This window comes from Triplophysa dalaica, chromosome 13, assembly GCF_015846415.1.
Source record: "Triplophysa dalaica isolate WHDGS20190420 chromosome 13, ASM1584641v1, whole genome shotgun sequence".
Classification (NCBI taxonomy): Eukaryota; Metazoa; Chordata; class Actinopteri; order Cypriniformes; family Nemacheilidae; genus Triplophysa; species Triplophysa dalaica.
Genome location: NC_079554.1, coordinates 22,596,076 through 22,613,870, shown reverse-complemented (window position 1 = coordinate 22,613,870; position 17,795 = coordinate 22,596,076). Strand labels below are relative to the sequence as shown.

General features: G+C 39.4%; 2 protein-coding genes across 2 annotated transcripts; both read right to left on the bottom strand.

Annotated features, from left to right (window-relative positions):
- Positions 1-986: 986 nt before the first annotated feature.
- Positions 987-9,658, bottom strand: hsp90aa1.2 (heat shock protein 90, alpha (cytosolic), class A member 1, tandem duplicate 2). Its single transcript, XM_056763835.1, has 11 exons — positions 9,506-9,658; positions 5,985-6,134; positions 5,314-5,680; positions 5,089-5,222; positions 4,660-4,977; positions 4,327-4,492; positions 4,057-4,247; positions 2,308-2,455; positions 1,940-2,208; positions 1,523-1,856; positions 987-1,418 (listed from the first exon to the last, which is right to left on the bottom strand). Exons 2-11 carry the CDS (start codon positions 6,132-6,134, stop codon positions 1,309-1,311), a joined length of 2,187 nt encoding a protein of 728 aa, XP_056619813.1. The 5' UTR covers positions 9,506-9,658; the 3' UTR covers positions 987-1,308.
- Positions 9,659-9,820: 162 nt separating this feature from the next.
- Positions 9,821-16,104, bottom strand: LOC130434013 (heat shock protein HSP 90-alpha 1). The gene is made up of 11 exons (XM_056763836.1): positions 15,925-16,104; positions 14,572-14,724; positions 14,117-14,483; positions 13,900-14,033; positions 13,519-13,818; positions 13,268-13,433; positions 12,564-12,754; positions 12,331-12,478; positions 11,975-12,243; positions 11,550-11,883; positions 9,821-10,195 (listed from the first exon to the last, which is right to left on the bottom strand). Exons 2-11 carry the CDS (start codon positions 14,722-14,724, stop codon positions 10,086-10,088), a joined length of 2,172 nt encoding a protein of 723 aa, XP_056619814.1. The 5' UTR covers positions 15,925-16,104; the 3' UTR covers positions 9,821-10,085.
- Between the last annotated feature and the right edge of the window lie 1,691 nt (positions 16,105-17,795).

Genomic DNA, 17,795 nt, shown 5'->3' with positions numbered 1-17,795 from the left:
CAAGAAATCAAACAACATACAGCAGAGATGAAAGTCAATGTTTATTGTTGCCTGTAAGTTATGTGTGTTTGTTTGATCACGTGCTGTGATGTATTTTGGGTCATTTGGTGCCGCCTGCTGGACACTCACTGTATCACACAATAAAACTTCTCTATAAATTTACGTATACTACAGTAAATCGTCGCTGTCCTTACGAAATCTCGTATGTCCAAATTCGCTGTTTTTCAGGAAATGGAATAAACACTGTACTTTGTAAATAATGAAATAATGTTTTGTCAAAGATGACAAGCACTTTTTAAATACTTTTTATTGTTTAGATATTTTCAAATACCCAGTGACAAATCTCGTGAGACGGTTATGACCGCAAATCACATCACACGTGTCACTATAACCAGATGTCTGGAGGATTATTTTTATTTATTTCAATTTGTCAATCATGCGAGGTTATTTAACTTTACTCTTATTAAAACTTTGAAAACTGTTCATGAAAAAAATCGAATAAAATACTGACCAAAGATTACTCAATGAAAAAATAAAATGTTGCCTCAAAAAAACTGAATTAAGTTTAAAGCAGCAAAATTATAATAAACAAAAACTTAAATAAAAATAATTTAATTTATACACCAACATTGAAAATAAACGATTAAATTATAAAATGTGAAAAGCATATACAAAAATAGCTAAAACTTTTACTGAAATTAACACAAATCTAAAAATCAAAAAAATTAAACCTATAATTTACACTGACATTTATGCATTTGGCAGATGCTTTTATCCAAAACGACTTGCGTTGCATTATCCTATACAATAATACTTAGGTATCTGCGATCCCCTGGGATCGAACCCACAAACTTGCATTGATAAGCAATGCTCTTAACACTGAGCTACAGGAAAGCTAATTTAAAACATGAATACAACTATATTAAACTATAATAACAACTCCGCAATGTTCATGCTTCTGAGAGAGCAAAACAGAGAGACATGTATTGATGACTTGATACAATGAACTTTATTAAGAGTCCCAGCGAGTCAACATACAGTATCAGAATCCTACGTTTGAGTCTTTAAAACTCCAATTTAACGTTGGAACGTTCATAAATACAAAAAAAGTGAAAACACAACTAAAAGGGAATACAAAAAACGGGTCAGAGGGAATGAGGTGCGGTACTCTGAAAGCTATACCAACAAAAAGGAGTGCATTTGAAAAGTAGAACATTATAAATATTCCAGAACACTTTATTTAGACATAAATCTGAGTTCTTTTTACAGAGCTGCAAACGTAAACAAGCGAGCGTTAACGCTACGTTCTCAATCGACCTCCTCCATGCGAGTTGTGTCGTCGTCTCCTTCTAATAGTGGCATGTCTTCAGTGGGAGCGGAGCTGGGCTCTTCCATGGGCAGATCATCCTCATCGATACCTGCAACAATCAAATTCACATTCTAGTTGACATTTGTATGGACATCTAATCCAGATCTCAGGTTAAGAACACTTCAGAACACACAAACATCTATTTTTGCACACCTAAGCCGAGTTTGATCATCCTGTAGATGCGGTTTGAGTGCGTCTGCGGATCATCCAGCGTGAAGCCGGACGACAGCAGTGCCGTCTCGAACAGCAGGATCACCAGATCTTTCACAGACTTGTCGTTCTTGTCGGCCTCTGCTTTCTGTCTGAGGGTCTCGACGATGGGGTGGTCTGGATTAATCTCAAGGTGCTTCTTGGCGGCCATGTAACCCATGGTGGAATTGTCTCTCAGAGCCTGAGCTTTCATGATCCTCTCCATGTTGGCCGTCCAGCCGTACGTGCTCGTGACGATGCAGCAGGGCGAGGACACCAGACGATTCGAGACGGAGACCTGTGACAGAGACAAGTCAGTTGGCAGTCTGATTGAGAAAAGCCGCTGTTGTGTCGTCAGACTTTACTGAAACCGCTCTTTACCTTCTCGACCTTCTTTTCCAGGATGTCTTTCATGATCTTGCAGAGGTTTTCAAATTCGGCCTTTTTCTCCTCCTTCTGCTTCTTGTCCTCTTCATCCTCGGGCAGCTCCAGACCCTCCTTGGTCACGGACACCAGATTCTTGCCCTCAAACTCTTTCAGCTGCTGCACGCAGTACTCGTCGATGGGCTCGATCATGTAGATCACCTCCAGACCGGCTTTGCGCAGACGCTCCACAAACGCAGAGTTGGCCACCTGATCTTTGGTCTCACCTACAGGAAATGCATAACCATATCAGTTAGAAACTATTTTCATCTCATGTAAGGTGCAGGACAGGTGCGAATGAGCTTTGAGTTCACAGAAGTCATTACCTGTGATGTAGTAGATGTGCTTCTGCGTGTCCTTCATGCGGGTTACGTAATCTTTAAGGGACACCATCTCGTCTCCGGAGGCAGATGTGTAATAACGCAGCAATTCAGACAACCTCTTCCTGTTCTGAGAGTCCTCATGGATTCCAAGCTACACAAAAAGAAAATGTCAATTTAAGAGCAAATATTCCCAAACAAACAAAATTATGTTTTAATCAGTGCTTCAAAGGGGTCATATGGCGCGAATATGTGTTTATCTGTGTCTTTGGTGTGTTATAAATTGCCCATGTATGTATTAGACAAGTTAAACTGAAAAAATGAAAGTGTGGGAACAAATTATGCATTCTATCTAAAAACGATCGAAACCACACCCACAAATCTATGTCAGTTGGTGGTCTGATGTGACTAAGACCGCCCAAATGTATACGCAAGTAAGGTGGTGTACCTGTCAGTACAATTGAAGAGGAACCTGATGTTCCAAATATGGCAAGAGTAGTGTTGGGTACCAAGAACCGGTTCCATTTCAGAATCAGTTCCAAATTTCAAAGAACCAAGAATTCGATAGGACGCGTGCATTTCAGTTCTGTTTATCGATTCCCGACTTTTTCCAATCACTCGCGAACGGCAGTGAGCATTTTACTGTGGCATCTGTCTGCCAGGACGTGCGACATGGACCTTATGTCATTATGCACATGTGCAGTTCATTACCATCGGCACTATGAACGCAGCAAATGTTCAAAAGTTTGGTTAAACATTTTGAATTAAGATGATAGCATTACCACATGCAATATGTGTGGTAAAGATATTTGGTGAAAGGGAGGAAGTATCTTATATGATGAAACCCGTCATTAATCTGAAGGACTGTGTTTAAGTCTCTCAGCCTCGAGTCCTCCTGCTACAACACACCAGATAACTTACAGCTATTAGCAGCGTCTCATATACAAAATACAGATAGAGATGAAAAGACAATCAGTTTTGTTTAAGTTAGTTTATTTTTTTTAAATAGTGATCACAATGAAATACATCCGGGAAGCTACAGGACAACACAATGTAGTTTAATTTAAATTATATTAATTTGAATTATCAGTTCAATCAGTTTTTAAAAACAAATTAATTCAGTATTTTATTCACAAATAATTGTTTAGATAATCTAGCAACGGGATGTTATATATTTTACTTTGTATTTGTGATATACTTAAATAGTTTGTGTTTGTAATTGCTTCTGATTATTCCTTAATGGAAGTGTTGTTTATTTGATTATTTGACGATTTGTCACAGTTACAGCCTACTGGTTGGCCTAAATGTGGCTAGAATAAAAGGTAAAAACTGTTTTCTTTAAGTATTTGTTATGTTTAAAATATTTGCATCTGAACAGAGAATCGATAGGAACCAGAATCGGAATCGCTAAAATTAAAACGATACCCAACCCTAGGTAAGAGGCGTTACATTTCCTTCACATGCTTCCAGTATTCTGCCAATCACAACCCACTGGTTAACTGGCCAATCATAGCACACCTCGCTTTTCAGAGCCATGGGCTTTCTAAAAAAATCCATGTGTTTCAGAGAGGCGTGGGCAAAAAGGAGATACAAACATGCACAGTGTGTGGAAAATACAGCGTTTTTTTACCTTAAATCGTGTATACACATTACATTACATCTAAAACAAACAATAATATTGATTTGGCCGTGTCATGTGACCCCTTTAAAGATAAACATTACCAGTCTATATACAAACACAGGCACAGAACCCACCTTCATGTTCTTGGAGAACTGCTCATAGAATTTCTTGTAGTTTTCTTTGTCCTCAGAGAGTTCGGTGAAGAGCTCGAGGCACTTCTTGACCAGGTTCTTGCGGATGACTTTAAGGATCTTGCTCTGTTGAAGCATTTCTCTGGAGATGTTCAGAGGAAGATCTTCCGAGTCCACGACGCCCTTGATGAAGTCTGATGAAGAAATGAATGACCATGAATGATGAACACGGAGGACACTTCAGATGTTACAGCACAACACTGGGGCACTTACTGAGGTACTCGGGGATGAGCTCGTCGCAGTTGTCCATGATGAAGACTCTGCGGACGTACAGCTTGATGTTGTTCTTCTTTTTCTTGTTCTCGAAGAGATCGAAAGGAGCTCTGCGTGGAACGAAGAGCAAAGCGCGGAACTCTAGCTGACCCTCCACAGAGAAGTGCTGCGAGATCAATGAAAACTAAGTCAGGAACATTCGGGACTACAGAGACACTACATAATCACTCCTGGAATACCAGACTATCTTGCTGCGCTACACTTTTTAATACTGTTCTAATTCTACATACTTCACACTACAGATCGAGTTTGATCTCCACATTTTAGACAGACCTTGACAGCCATGTGATCTTCCCAGTCATTGGTCAGGCTTTTGTAGAACTCGCCGTACTCCTCGTTGGTGATGTCATCAGGGTTGCGGGTCCACAGAGGTTTGGTCTTGTTGAGCTCCTCCTGGTCGATGTATTTCTCCTTGATCTTCTTTTTCTTCTTCTTGTCAGAGCTCTTGTCATCGTGGTCCTCATCGTCCGAGCCTACGTCCTCGATCTCGGGCTTTCCCTCGTCTTTTTCTCCCTCCTCTCCCTCTTCCTCTTTTTCTTTGTCCTCCTCAGCCTCATCGTCACTTACCTCCTTGTCACGCTCCTTCTCCACCTGAATGAGAAAGACAATCCGCTCAGCATTAATGTGATAGTTTAAATATATACTGTATATAGAAACACATTGTAATTAGTTGTTGACACAAACACCACAAGCATTACGTACAAAGAGCGTGATGGGGTAGCCAATGAACTGTGAGTGCTTCTTGACGATCTCCTTGACACGCTTCTCCTCAATGTACTCTGTCTGGTCGTCCTTCAAATGTAAGATCACTTTTGTGCCACGGCCAATTGGCTCGGCTAACAGGAACCAAAACAATGTAATTGTTTACCACTTGAACAGACAACATCACAGATTCATCTCATGTGAAATAGTTTATTTGTCACTTACAGTCGTCCACTTTAACTGTGAAGGAGCCACCTGCGGATGACTCCCAAGCATACTGCTCATCGTCGATGTGTTTGGAAATAACTACGACTTTCTCGGCCACCAGGTAAGCGGAATAGAAACCCACTCCGAACTGACCGATCATGGAGATGTCAGCTCCAGCCTGCAGGGCCTCCATGAAAGCCTTCGTGCCGGATTTGGCGATGGTGCCCAGGTTATTGATGAGGTCGGCTTTGGTCATACCAATGCCAGTGTCGATGATTGTGAGTGTGCGATCCTCTTTGTTTGGAATGATTTCGATTTTGAGGTCTTTTCCAGAGTCAAGCTTGCTTGGGTCTGTAAGACTTTCGTAGCGGATTTTGTCCAAAGCCTAAAAGGTAGAACATAATTAGTTGACAAATTACTTTGTATACAAAGTCCTTCTGAATGAACTGCAGACATTTTAAGCAACTGTTTAAGATCGCATTCAAACATCGACCAAAAAGAACAATACGAAACACTGTTCTTTGCCAATGTTAGTCTCATCTCAGATCTGTGCGATTACATAAAAAGCCCAGAATTGAGGTTATTTATTTATTCAGTCCATGGGATCGTTATATCATCTCATTAATGTAGGAATTATTTTCAAAATCCACACATGCTATTATTTCATCATTCTTGACACAGTCACGTACATCTGAGGAGTTGGAGATGAGCTCTCTGAGGAAGATCTCTTTGTTGGAGTAGAAGGTGTTGATGATGAGAGACATCAGCTGGGCGATCTCAGCCTGAAAGGCGAAGGTCTCAGTTTCCTCCTCCATCGGCTGGTCGTGAGCTTCAGGCATCTGTCAAACATCACAAACCATCAATGAAACACTTGCACACCCCTCAACATGTCACATGGCAGGGCTCTAGAGTGCGACCAATGCGCGCAAATACGATGTTTTTTTTATAACGGGCGATGTTAAATTTTACGGGGTCGCATTGTTGCGAATGCCTAAAACAAATTTTTGCCCCGTCAAAGATTTATTTGAACGTCTACTGTGATTTATGAGTGTGCTGAATGAGGTGTTTATGAAAAGTACACGAAAGGGCGAGCAGAGGTGCACTCCCTCTGTCTCCAAACCAAAGTGTGGGTTTGACTTCATTCGGTGTTGTGCAGACTGAACAGCATAAAAGCACTTCATGACAGACTGCTCCATATGATTTTAATAAGCTCTCTTGGAAGAGTGATGTCATTGTGACATGATGTGATCGACTACTGAACTATCTCTCCTAATAAAGGAAAAGTCCTGTCCAGTGAAGTGTTTTCCTTGTTAACTTAAAACTTTTGCGATGTCCTAACAGCTTTAAAAAAAAAAAAACAGCGCATCAATGTCCACTAATGTCCGATTTACAACGTATTGACTCATTTGAACCGATTCATATTGTTGAAACAACTCAAATATCAAACACTGAACTCACGAGACTCACTGACTGTCACTGAACCCATCAAATCAGTCCCTCAAAACATCTCACGTACGTGCGTAGACCATTTAACAAGAGTGGTTAGTTAGGTTTAGCATTTACAGTTTATTTATGACATTAAGGCATGGGTCTGCGGTTTGAACAAATCACAGTTTAAAAAACACTAAAAGTTTCTGTTATACCGTTCCAAAGGTATGAGCTGTTTAGTGCAGAAATCCATCAAGTTTTGTGCTATATTTTGTTTATGCCTAATTAGTTGTTTACTCATCTGCATTTAATTTATTTATGTATATGGATATATATTAGTGGTGGGCCGTTAACGGCAGTGAGACTTTTATCGCGCGATAAAAAAAATGTCGCCGTTAATCTATTCTCAAAGTTGTGTTGGGAGCTGGGTCTATACTACGCAAGCTATGATGACTTTCACCTTGATATTTTAGCGCGGATGTATACCAGCTTAACTGCACTGTACGGGGCGAGAACGAGATTTTTCAACTTGCGTGATTCGCGTCATTCGCGGAAGCAGAAGCCGCCTCATCATCTCATAACCAGGGCTTCATTTGCGCGATTCAAGCAGCAAGTAGGTCTATTGGCTCTTTGCATTAACATATGATTACTCGCGCTTGACACGCCATTCGCGTTTGGTATGATCACAACATAACGTTACTGTGAAATTACCGCATCAAACGTGACGTGCTAACATGGATGCAGCTATGAAGCCGCCGGGTTTGCTTCAGGGAATATTCATTTTTAAGAAGCTTCCCAATGGAAACATCGACAAGACTAAGGTTGTTTGCACCTTGTGCAATGCGGAATTGGTTTAAAAAAACTCTTTCTCTCAACAGGTAGTGGTCTAGCTTTAGTTGAAACCAGTAACTTTGTATTGAAATCTAATGTATTATGGCTCCTGTATGACATATCGCTTGTTGCTCCCTCACTCTTTGTAAGTCGCTTTGGATAAAAGCGTCTGCTAAATGACTAAATGTAAATGTACTGTAGGAGCTCTTCCAGTCTCAAGTACCACCTAAACGCAAATCATCCCTTAGCTAATGCGGAAGTAAACACAAGTTCATCTTATTGAACATAATTTAATTTTCATCACCAATTATCATAGTAGAACAGCTTTCTCAAGCAGTTTGAGATGCATTTTGGAAACAGGAGATGAGCCCCTGGTCTAATGCGCCACCTGGCTTGAGAAACCCGTTCTCAAAGACTTACTTTTAGTCATTATTTGGGTAGCACACATATTCTGAATGCCTTCGGCAGAATTCAAACGAGCCATTTTAATCTAGATTAATTCCAAAATTAATCTAGATTAATCTAGATTAAAAAAATTAATCTATGCCCACCACTAATATATATATATATATGGATGAATACATTAATTACAGGAAATGTATTTAAAAGAAGACTAGAAAGGAAATGTTTGGGAAGCATTAATTTAACCTGCTGACATACTGTTCCAAATATTTTGTGTTGCTTAAAGTCAAATCTATTGTGTTCAATGTTTTTTACTCAGACATTTAAAATAACATATTTTAAAGCTGCAACCCCAATATCGCCATACCGCGAAACCGTGGTCGTTTGGCTTAAGGTTACCATAGTGTCATAATCTCAAACCGGCACATGCCTAATGAAAATGTGTAGTAAAGTAAAGCACATATACAATAATTCAGTTCTGAGTTATTTTTGAGTTTTGAGCTAGCTTATTTAATTTAATCATGTGGTAAAATTAAAGAAGGCCAGTGGCAAAATAACTAATCATTTTATAGGCACTATATAACTTGAATATATAACTAAATAATAATAATGCATAAAATAACAAATACAAAGTTGCTTTGCATTTATTGTTGCATTTATTGGGCTCGTTGTCAACGACGCTGATCTGTTGTCATATTAAGTAGCGTCACCTCAGACAACATCACGCTTCAACTCCAGAGCATACATGCTGAGAAATGATATGAATACTATGATGAAGAATAAATTAATATATTTACACCAGAATACACAAAAGCGAGCTGTGCATTATCAGTTAGGAACCGCGTGTACAATATCAATTCGCCGGGATCATCACGCCCGCGCGCGCGCCCCCGCTGGTCTAGTAGGAATATTACGAGCTTCTAGAATCTACTAGTCACATCATTTCACTTCTTCTTGACATTAAAACGTTCAAGACAATAATGAGACATTATAATGCAATTAATATCGTTTATTTTATATTATTATATGCATTCCGCTACTTATAAACAACATAATAAATACTTCACGTATTAATATCTTCTATATGCAAACATGCACGTTTAAAATCGTCGTGTTCAACCTTCATTCACTTCGTCATAATAATCATGTAATTTATTTATAATAAGGCAAACATGCATTTGAACGATGAACGTTTATTCAGCATGAATCTCTGAACAGGCTCGTTTAATCTGAGGGAAATCCTCTGAGGTGATTTAACGTAACGGTAAAACTCATCCGTTCATTCCAGAACCAATTTCTGCACTTTACATTCACCTCGTGGATTTATTTAACACGTATGACAGCTTTAACATAGAAACAGAAACTTCACATAGAAACATTTAAACTTTAAAAGGCATTAGCAGACGTCCCGGTGATCCCGGTCGTGATGTGATTTATTCACCGCATCCTCAGCAATAAAACACGATTAAAACGATAATTATCCTGACAAAAATACACGACACCTCTAACACGAATATATTATGACGCCTTTATTGTGATATAGTCTTACCTTGAGTGTTGTTGTTGATAATATGTTGATAAAGTGAATGCGTTAAAGACCTGTAAGGTGTCACTCACTAACTATAACTGAGAGTCGAAACGCCGCCAGTGGCGCTTTATATACGCTCACGAGGAGTGTTCGAGAACGCGCCGCGTACCCCCGAAGCCTCTCGAATCTTCTCAACGCTCTCTTTCAGCCCACCTGATGGAGAGACTGTCCTGTCAATCATCGATTCGTGTCCAATCATCTGTCGCGGACGGCGGGGCTACGGCTGAAGGAGGAAATTTCTAGAGCGCCTGAGAAGTCCAAATTAAATAATAATAAAAAAGACCAGACTCGAGCTGATATTTGCTCAATAGAAATTTATTAAAAACTTTTCAGTTTACAAAAAAAACATTTCATTATAAAATTCGGGAATTCAACTGTGTGCAGTTAGAAGCAAAAAGAAACGAAAAGAAAATAAAAGTCGGCGTTTGCTGTGCTATCTTAAAGCTGGAAGGGATTTCCATTTAATGCAAATGTGTTTACAAAAATAAAACAATGAATGAATCGATACATTAACAATTTTGTGGTATTTACGCTAAACTCTTTAGTCGACTTCCTCCATTCTAGAAGTGTCACCATCGCCTTCCAGAACTGGCATATCTTCTTCAGCGGGTTGAGTAATATCTTCAACAGCGGAGTCATCGTCATCAATGCCTGAAAACATCACATTTCATAGATTTATTTTCTCGATTAGGGGTTGACTGATGTGACAAATTATATACAAGTTATATGATACAATGTGATATTCTTACGTAATCTTATAAATGCAGTTGAGATGTATGGTCAAATGAATCATGTGTGACTAATATTTCATTGATATTTATTGTGTAATGTATTGGCTATTCAAAGAATATCGATCAAATATCAGTGTGTATAGACTGTTTCTTCGGACGCGCGCGCGCCTGACCCCCAGTTAACTTCCGGTTTGTGTTTGGCTTGTGTCTAATAATATGACTATTTATATTTGATTTAATTTATGTTCAAATTAATTTGTTTTATTATTTTACTGTATAATAATTGTATTAAATAAACAATTTGTTAGTTTGGTCGCATTTAAAGTCCAAGGGAAATTAAAAATGACAATGCCTAATTTTTAAGGAAATATTGCATCGTTTGTTGTAAATAGTTTATCAATGTGTGTCATTTTCTTTTTAAAAGGTGTGCACCATCATAATCTTTAGTTAAAATCTGCAAATGCACTTACTTCCTGTAATGACTGTTCATCTTAAATGAGGTATGTTTGACGGCTTGGGCGGAGCTTTCGTTAACTCCTCCCCTTTGACTGTCAGTCTGCTGCTAGTTTCATTTCAAATTGCTACGGCTGTTTTATACATCCAATCAACTCGCAGAGAAAGACGAAAGCCACGCCCACTATTTTCTTTAGAAATTCCATTTCACTCAGAAATGGGTTATTGCTAGAAGGGATACAGCTATGGCCGGAAGGGGTGCAAAATCTCACCATATAATTAAAATAAATTACATTAGCTACACCTACACCTACCCCAAACCTAACATTACAATAATACAAAAATATTAATCAACTGTTTTTAGCGTGACAAAATTATGCGGTAATAAAGTGCTCATGCCCAGTGGAGGAAGCTGTATCCCTTTTTCAAAATCCCGGAAATGCATCAAATACGCAAGTAAATATGATCGCAACTCCCGGTTCACAGTGACTTTAAACAAACTGTATGGTACATTGATATCAAGAGATTTAGCTTTGTATCGCAGTCAGAATTCTAAATATGGGAGTGGCAAGTTAAGCCAAGTAACGCTTCTTTTTTTTATTTCTTTTGACTGTTATCAGAAATAATCTTAATGCGCTCTGTTGTTTGTGAATTTGTACTGGAAGTTCAATTGGGGTCACAGAAGTGTGCATGCTCAGTTATGTTTGTTTATGTTGTTAAGATGAACCCGTCTATATTAAGATCTCTTCTCGAGTGTGTTTCGACACACTACTCTGTATTCAGAATGAAAGTTTTTTTATAAATGCAGTCGTCCAACTCACCAAGGCCGAGTTTGATCATCCTGTAGATGCGGTTTGAGTGAGTCTGCGGGTCATCCAGCGTGAAGCCGGACGACAGCAGTGCCGTCTCGAACAGCAGGATCACCAGATCTTTCACAGCCTTGTCGTTCTTGTCCACCTCTGCCTTCTCTCTGAGGGTCTCGACGATGGGATGGGCAGGGTTGATCTCTAAATGCTTTTTGGCAGTCATGTAGCCCATGGTGGAGTTGTCCCTCAGGGCCTGAGACTTCATGATCCTCTCCATGTTGGCCGTCCAGCCGTACGTGCTCGTGACGATGCAGCAGGGCGAGGACACCAGACGGTTCGAGACGGTGACCTGTGTGAGAACACATTTCGATGTTTACCTTCATCATTTGATCGGGAACGTTTTCTTTAAAACGTCAGCCCAGCATGCTAAAAGCTTGTACCTTCTCAATCTTTTTGTCGAGAATGTCCTTCATGATCTTGCACAGGTTCTCATATTTTGTCTTCAACTCATCCTGCTTCTTCTTGTCCTCTTCATCCTCGGGCAGCTCCAGACCCTCCTTGGTCACGGACACCAGATTTTTACCATCATACTCTTTCAGCTGCTGCACGCAGTACTCGTCGATGGGCTCGATCATGTAGATCACCTCCAGACCGGCTTTGCGCAGACGCTCCACGAACGCAGAGTTTGCAACCTGATCTTTAGTCTCACCTTTAGAGAGAAAGACAGTTTTGTAAAACGATGATCTATTTTAGTTATGCTTACGTTGTTATGTGTGGTTTCTACTGAGCTGCTAACCGGTGATGTAGTAGATGTGCTTCTGGTTGTCCTTCATGCGAGACACATACTCTTTGAGGGACACCATCTCGTCTCCGGAAGCAGACGTGTAGTAGCGAAGCAGTTCGGATAGCTTTTTGCGGTTCTGGGAGTCCTCGTGGATACCGAGCTATTGTGAGAAAAAACGTTTCTTTAGTTTAAACCATCTTGATAATATCTATAAGTATTGTTAAGTACTCAGAAAGAAAACTTACTTTCATGTTCTTGGAGAACTGCTCGTAGAATTTCTTGTAGTTTTCTTTGTCCTCAGAGAGTTCGGTGAAGAGCTCGAGGCACTTCTTGACCAGGTTCTTGCGGATGACTTTCAGGATCTTGCTCTGTTGAAGCATCTCTCTGGAGATGTTCAGAGGAAGATCTTCCGAGTCCACGACGCCCTTGATGAAGTCTGATGAAGAAAGATTCATTTCGTTAACTGTAGGGACGTAGCGATTCACTCAGCTCACGATGCCATTTTAATCATGATTTTTACAGAATGAGTTCAGGCAAATTAAACAAGAACAACCGCCCTTTTATTATTTCTCTAATGCTGCACATTTCTTTGTACAGTAAAACTATATTTTATGTCAAACAACAAAACTAAATTGCAGTTTCAAAACAAATTCCCCCCCTAAAAAAAGAATAATACAAAAGTGTCTTTAGTACAGATGGACTAAGACTTTGTCTGTGCTTTTGCTAACTTTTACTTTTGTAAGAAATATCGCCATAACAACGTTTCCCAAATATGCAGTAAACACAGCATCCCTGCTGTTCAAAACATGTATTGAGATTCAAAAAAACATCTCAACCGGCTTGAATTGTCACATATTATAATCAATTTTAACCGGCTCACATCCCTAGTTAACTGATTTCATTCTTCAATCCTCGAGCAATTCTCAATATTCACTCTCGAGACACTTACTGAGATATTCTGGAATGAGCTCGTCGCAGTTGTCCATGATAAAGACTCTGCGCACGTACAGCTTGATGTTATTCCTCTTCTTCTTGTTTTCGAAAAGGTCAAAACCGGCTCTTCTGGTTACAAACAACAGGGCGCGGAACTCCAGCTGACCCTCAACTGAGAAGTGCTGTTGCGACAAAGAAAATTTACGTCTTCATTATCCAGCTCAAAAGTCAACACTCAACTCTTGAATGACGAACACTAGCGCTCACCTTGACCGCCAGGTGATCCTCCCAATCGTTGCTCAGGCTCTTGTAGAACTCGCCGTACTCCTCGTTGGTGATGTCATCCGGGTTGCGGGTCCACAGAGGTTTGGTCTTGTTGAGCTCCTGAACATCAGTGTACTTCTCCTTCACCTTCTTCTTCCTCTTGTTCTTACCGTCTTTGGAGTCTTCATCCTCATCGGCCCCCAAGTCCTCGATCTTGGGTTTGTCCGCATCGTCTCCGGCCGCCACCTCCTCTTCCTTTTCTCCTTCTTCAAGGTCAACCTCCTTCTCCCTCTCTTTCTCAACCTGAAGTTGAATTAATTCACGAGAATTGTTTCACGTGATTGGAAAGACTTGCCGTTCAGATATCACAGTAGAGACACTTACGAAGAGCGTGATGGGGTAACCAATGAACTGAGAGTGTTTCTTCACGACTTCCTTGACGCGTTTCTCCTCTACGTATTCGGCTTGGTCCTCTTTTAGGTGGAGAATGACTTTGGTACCCCGTCCGATGGATTCACCTGTCGAAGCAATGGCACAATTATTTAAGGACTGCTAAGGAAAGATCCCTTTGACCTAAATCAACATTTGTTTAAGTTCATACCAAGGTCTAGCCTCACGGTAAAAGAACCGCCCGCTGCAGACTCCCACACATACTGCTCATCATCGATGTGTTTGGTGATCACTGTGACTTTCTCGGCCACCAGGTAAGCGGAATAGAAACCCACTCCGAACTGACCGATCATGGAGATGTCAGCTCCAGCCTGCAGGGCCTCCATGAAAGCCTTTGTGCCGGATTTAGCGATGGTGCCCAGGTTATTGATGAGGTCGGCTTTGGTCATACCGATGCCAGTGTCGATGATCGTGAGTGTGCGATCTTTCAGATTCGGGATGAGTTCGATCTTCAGGTCTTTGCATGCATCAAGCTTGCTCGGGTCTGTCAGGCTCTCATATCTGATCTTGTCCAAAGCCTGATTGAAAGAAGAAGAGCATGTGAGAAACCCACCAAATAAAACTAGTAACGTTGATTTTTTTGTATATATTAACACGTAAACGTACGTCTGAGGAGTTGGAGATGAGCTCTCTGAGGAAGATCTCTTTGTTGGAGTAGAAGGTGTTGATGATGAGAGACATCAGCTGGGCGATCTCAGCCTGAAAGGCGAAGGTCTCAGCTTCCTCCTCCATCATGGGCTGCGCGGCTTTCTCAGGCATCTGCGTGAAGTTAAGAAGCAAACAGTTTGGTGAAAATTCGGAGACAATTTAAACAGGTATTCTGGAAATTAAATAGACAACTTGCGGTTTTTTCTTCTAATTATCTTTAATAGAATGAAAAAGATTATGTCACTGCTGCCTATAACTTTATCTTAAAAGTAAATCTTAATTCCTCTTATTCCACCCTATATATTCCTCTAAAAATAAAAAGAGAATATAATTATAACAATTATGAATGATAAAAGTATTATAATAAAGCTTTTTTAAATGATCATAGCTAAATACTCTTTAAGTGATTTTATACATTGACCCATTTTAGATTGTGGTTCATTTATAAATGAAATAATAACAAAATTATTTATTAAATATTTGAAGCTGTAGTTTCTTAAGAACACATTGTTGTTTACTTTTTTGAAATTGTAACATACATTTTCTTTACGATTTCTTGTTGCGTCTAAATGATTAAATTGGCGAAAGCCTCAACTTAAGTCGATTGAAAACGTTATACAGTTTTCCTGTATAGCTCAGTGTTAAGGCATGGTGCTAACAACACCAAGGTCGTGGGTTTGAACCCAGGGGACTGCACATATTTAGAAACAAATGTATGGGGTAATGCAATGTAAGTCACTTTGTTAAAAGTGTCTGCCAAATACAAATGTTATGTAACGAAAATGTTGAGTTAATGCTGTGAATAGTTTTAAAGCGAATTCCAGACAGCAGTGATGGTGAGGGACAGCTGATAAAACCCTTCATCGAGTGTAAAATCACACGCACATGTTCAGCACCTGTCACTGCACATGTCACCGGGGGGGAGAAGTGTGACAGAGAGCCAGCAAGCGGTGCAATCGTGTCACCTCAAGATATTCACGTTTTCAGCTTGTTGGTTTTAAAAATGTATTTGAATTGAGTCCTTGTTTTGAGGAATAAATCACACTTCGGTTTATATTATTAAGTTTTTTAGACTCCTCCTCCATTGAGAAGCATTTCTGCAGACACGTGCTCTTAACTCCAATCGTTTCATTGACATCAAGTCTTATATCAAGTCGTTAAAAATCTACTTTTTTGTATAGTTCTTGTGAAAAGTTCAGAATGCTAAACCCTTTAGCTTTAAACTGTCACATATGGACAGAATTCTTGTACAATTCCAATACTTTTTGTAATGAGATGCACAAATGAAGTAAAATGAAGTATTCCACTTACCTTGATGATGAACTTCTATATAAGTAAATTATATAGTGTATAAAGTGTCGTTGAAATCTTCTTCTGTATGGAGTTCTTATGATCAGCGTTCGCTGCTTCCGTTTTATCTTCTGAGCAACGGGCCTTCTTCAGCCTTTATATACTCGCCAGCAAGGTTTCTAGAAACTCTTGTTGAGAAGGTTCCAGAAGGAATGCCCACTACATAGACAGGGCTAAAGTAAGACCACTGGCCAGTGCAGTGGGTGTCCGGGTTGGGGGGGGATCTACTACCATATACTCCATTTGTCCTTTTAGGGGCACAAGAGGTGTCTGTCAATCAAGGCAGGAACTTTCCGGCTGCCACACACACCTTCCTGATACTGAAATCTCAGCAGCTCATTGGCTGCCGCTGTGAATCCCCACGAAGGCTTCAGCTGGGCCTTTGAATCAAAACGCAAGAATTCACACTGAAGTCCAGCTGTTCCTCCGCCAGTTTCAAACGTTCTCACAAATGTGTTTGTAGAACATCAAGTATAAAAAAGTAGTGTGTTGGTCACAAATAGTGATGTAAACTATTCCAGGCGGACCTTAAAATTTTTCTTCAGTTGCCATCAACAGAAATGTGGAAAGGGCTCAGCCTCATATGACATTTATTTATTTAAGATGATCAAAATCTGTAGCAATATAATCTTGCACTCATTTTGCAAGAAAATGAATCAAACTTTGATACTTGCTATTACAATGAGATTGTGAAATGTTAGCCTGAATATGGACAGACTGGGTCACATTTAAAATAAATATAATACAACTATATAAAAATGTAAACAACGGAAGCTTTGAGTAAACAGATTTTATTTATGCCGTAGGTACTTGTGGATGTATTCAATTTTGACATACACATTTTTTTTGTGTGTCTCTAATCTCAAGAACCCACTACATTAACACAAAGGATTCCTTTAGCAAATATGCAACATGTATTTCATGTCTTTTACAATCCTGGAATGATAAGATTCTGCGCAGTTTTGAAATATTGAGATTCAAGTTTTGCATTCTATTTTACTTAAAGGGAAAACATTTTGGTTACACAACGTAAAGAAAGTACATGTGTCACAAAAGGAGTGTGAACAAATACATTTTGAGAAAAATGTAAATTAAAAGGTGGCGATATGTTTAAAGAATGCAGAAATTAATAAACCAACATTGGCTTTAAAAATGATCTGGATACTCAGGCCACGGATCACAACTGAAAAAATGAGCAGCATTTGTTTATAAATTAAGGCTGGAATTGACACACAACCCTTTTAAAATCTGACAGATTATTTAAAAAAACTAGACATCACACTTGCAGACATTTTGAAAGTTTTCAGAGAAAAACAGGGCATCACACACTACACAATAAAATCTGCATAGAAGATAGAAATAAAGTGTCATTTATTTATTATGCGTCACTGAATAACAGAAACTTTCTAGATGTTTTTTCAGACGGGAGGATTTTCCAGTAGATTCTCTTACAGTATATCCGCTCACACTGCTTTCAATGAAGTCCGAGAGAGAGAGAGACAGATAGAGAGAGAGACAGATAGAGAGAGAGAAAGAGAGATAGAGAGAGTGAGAGATAGAGAGAGACAGACAGAGAGAGAGAGAGAGAGAGAGAGAGAGAGATTCACGCACATATTTTATATATAATAATAATTTAAAAATAATTAAAATACATTTTTTTACAGCCTGCTAGTCATGTGATCGGTTCAAATATCAAAGTGACTTATATACACAATTTCCAATTCTGTTCAGTAACCATGGTAACATCAGTTTGAATCTGGAGCAGTGTTTATAAACTCGTATAAGATATTAATTTAGGCACCATGTCCCTTATTCTTCATCCAAATGACCAT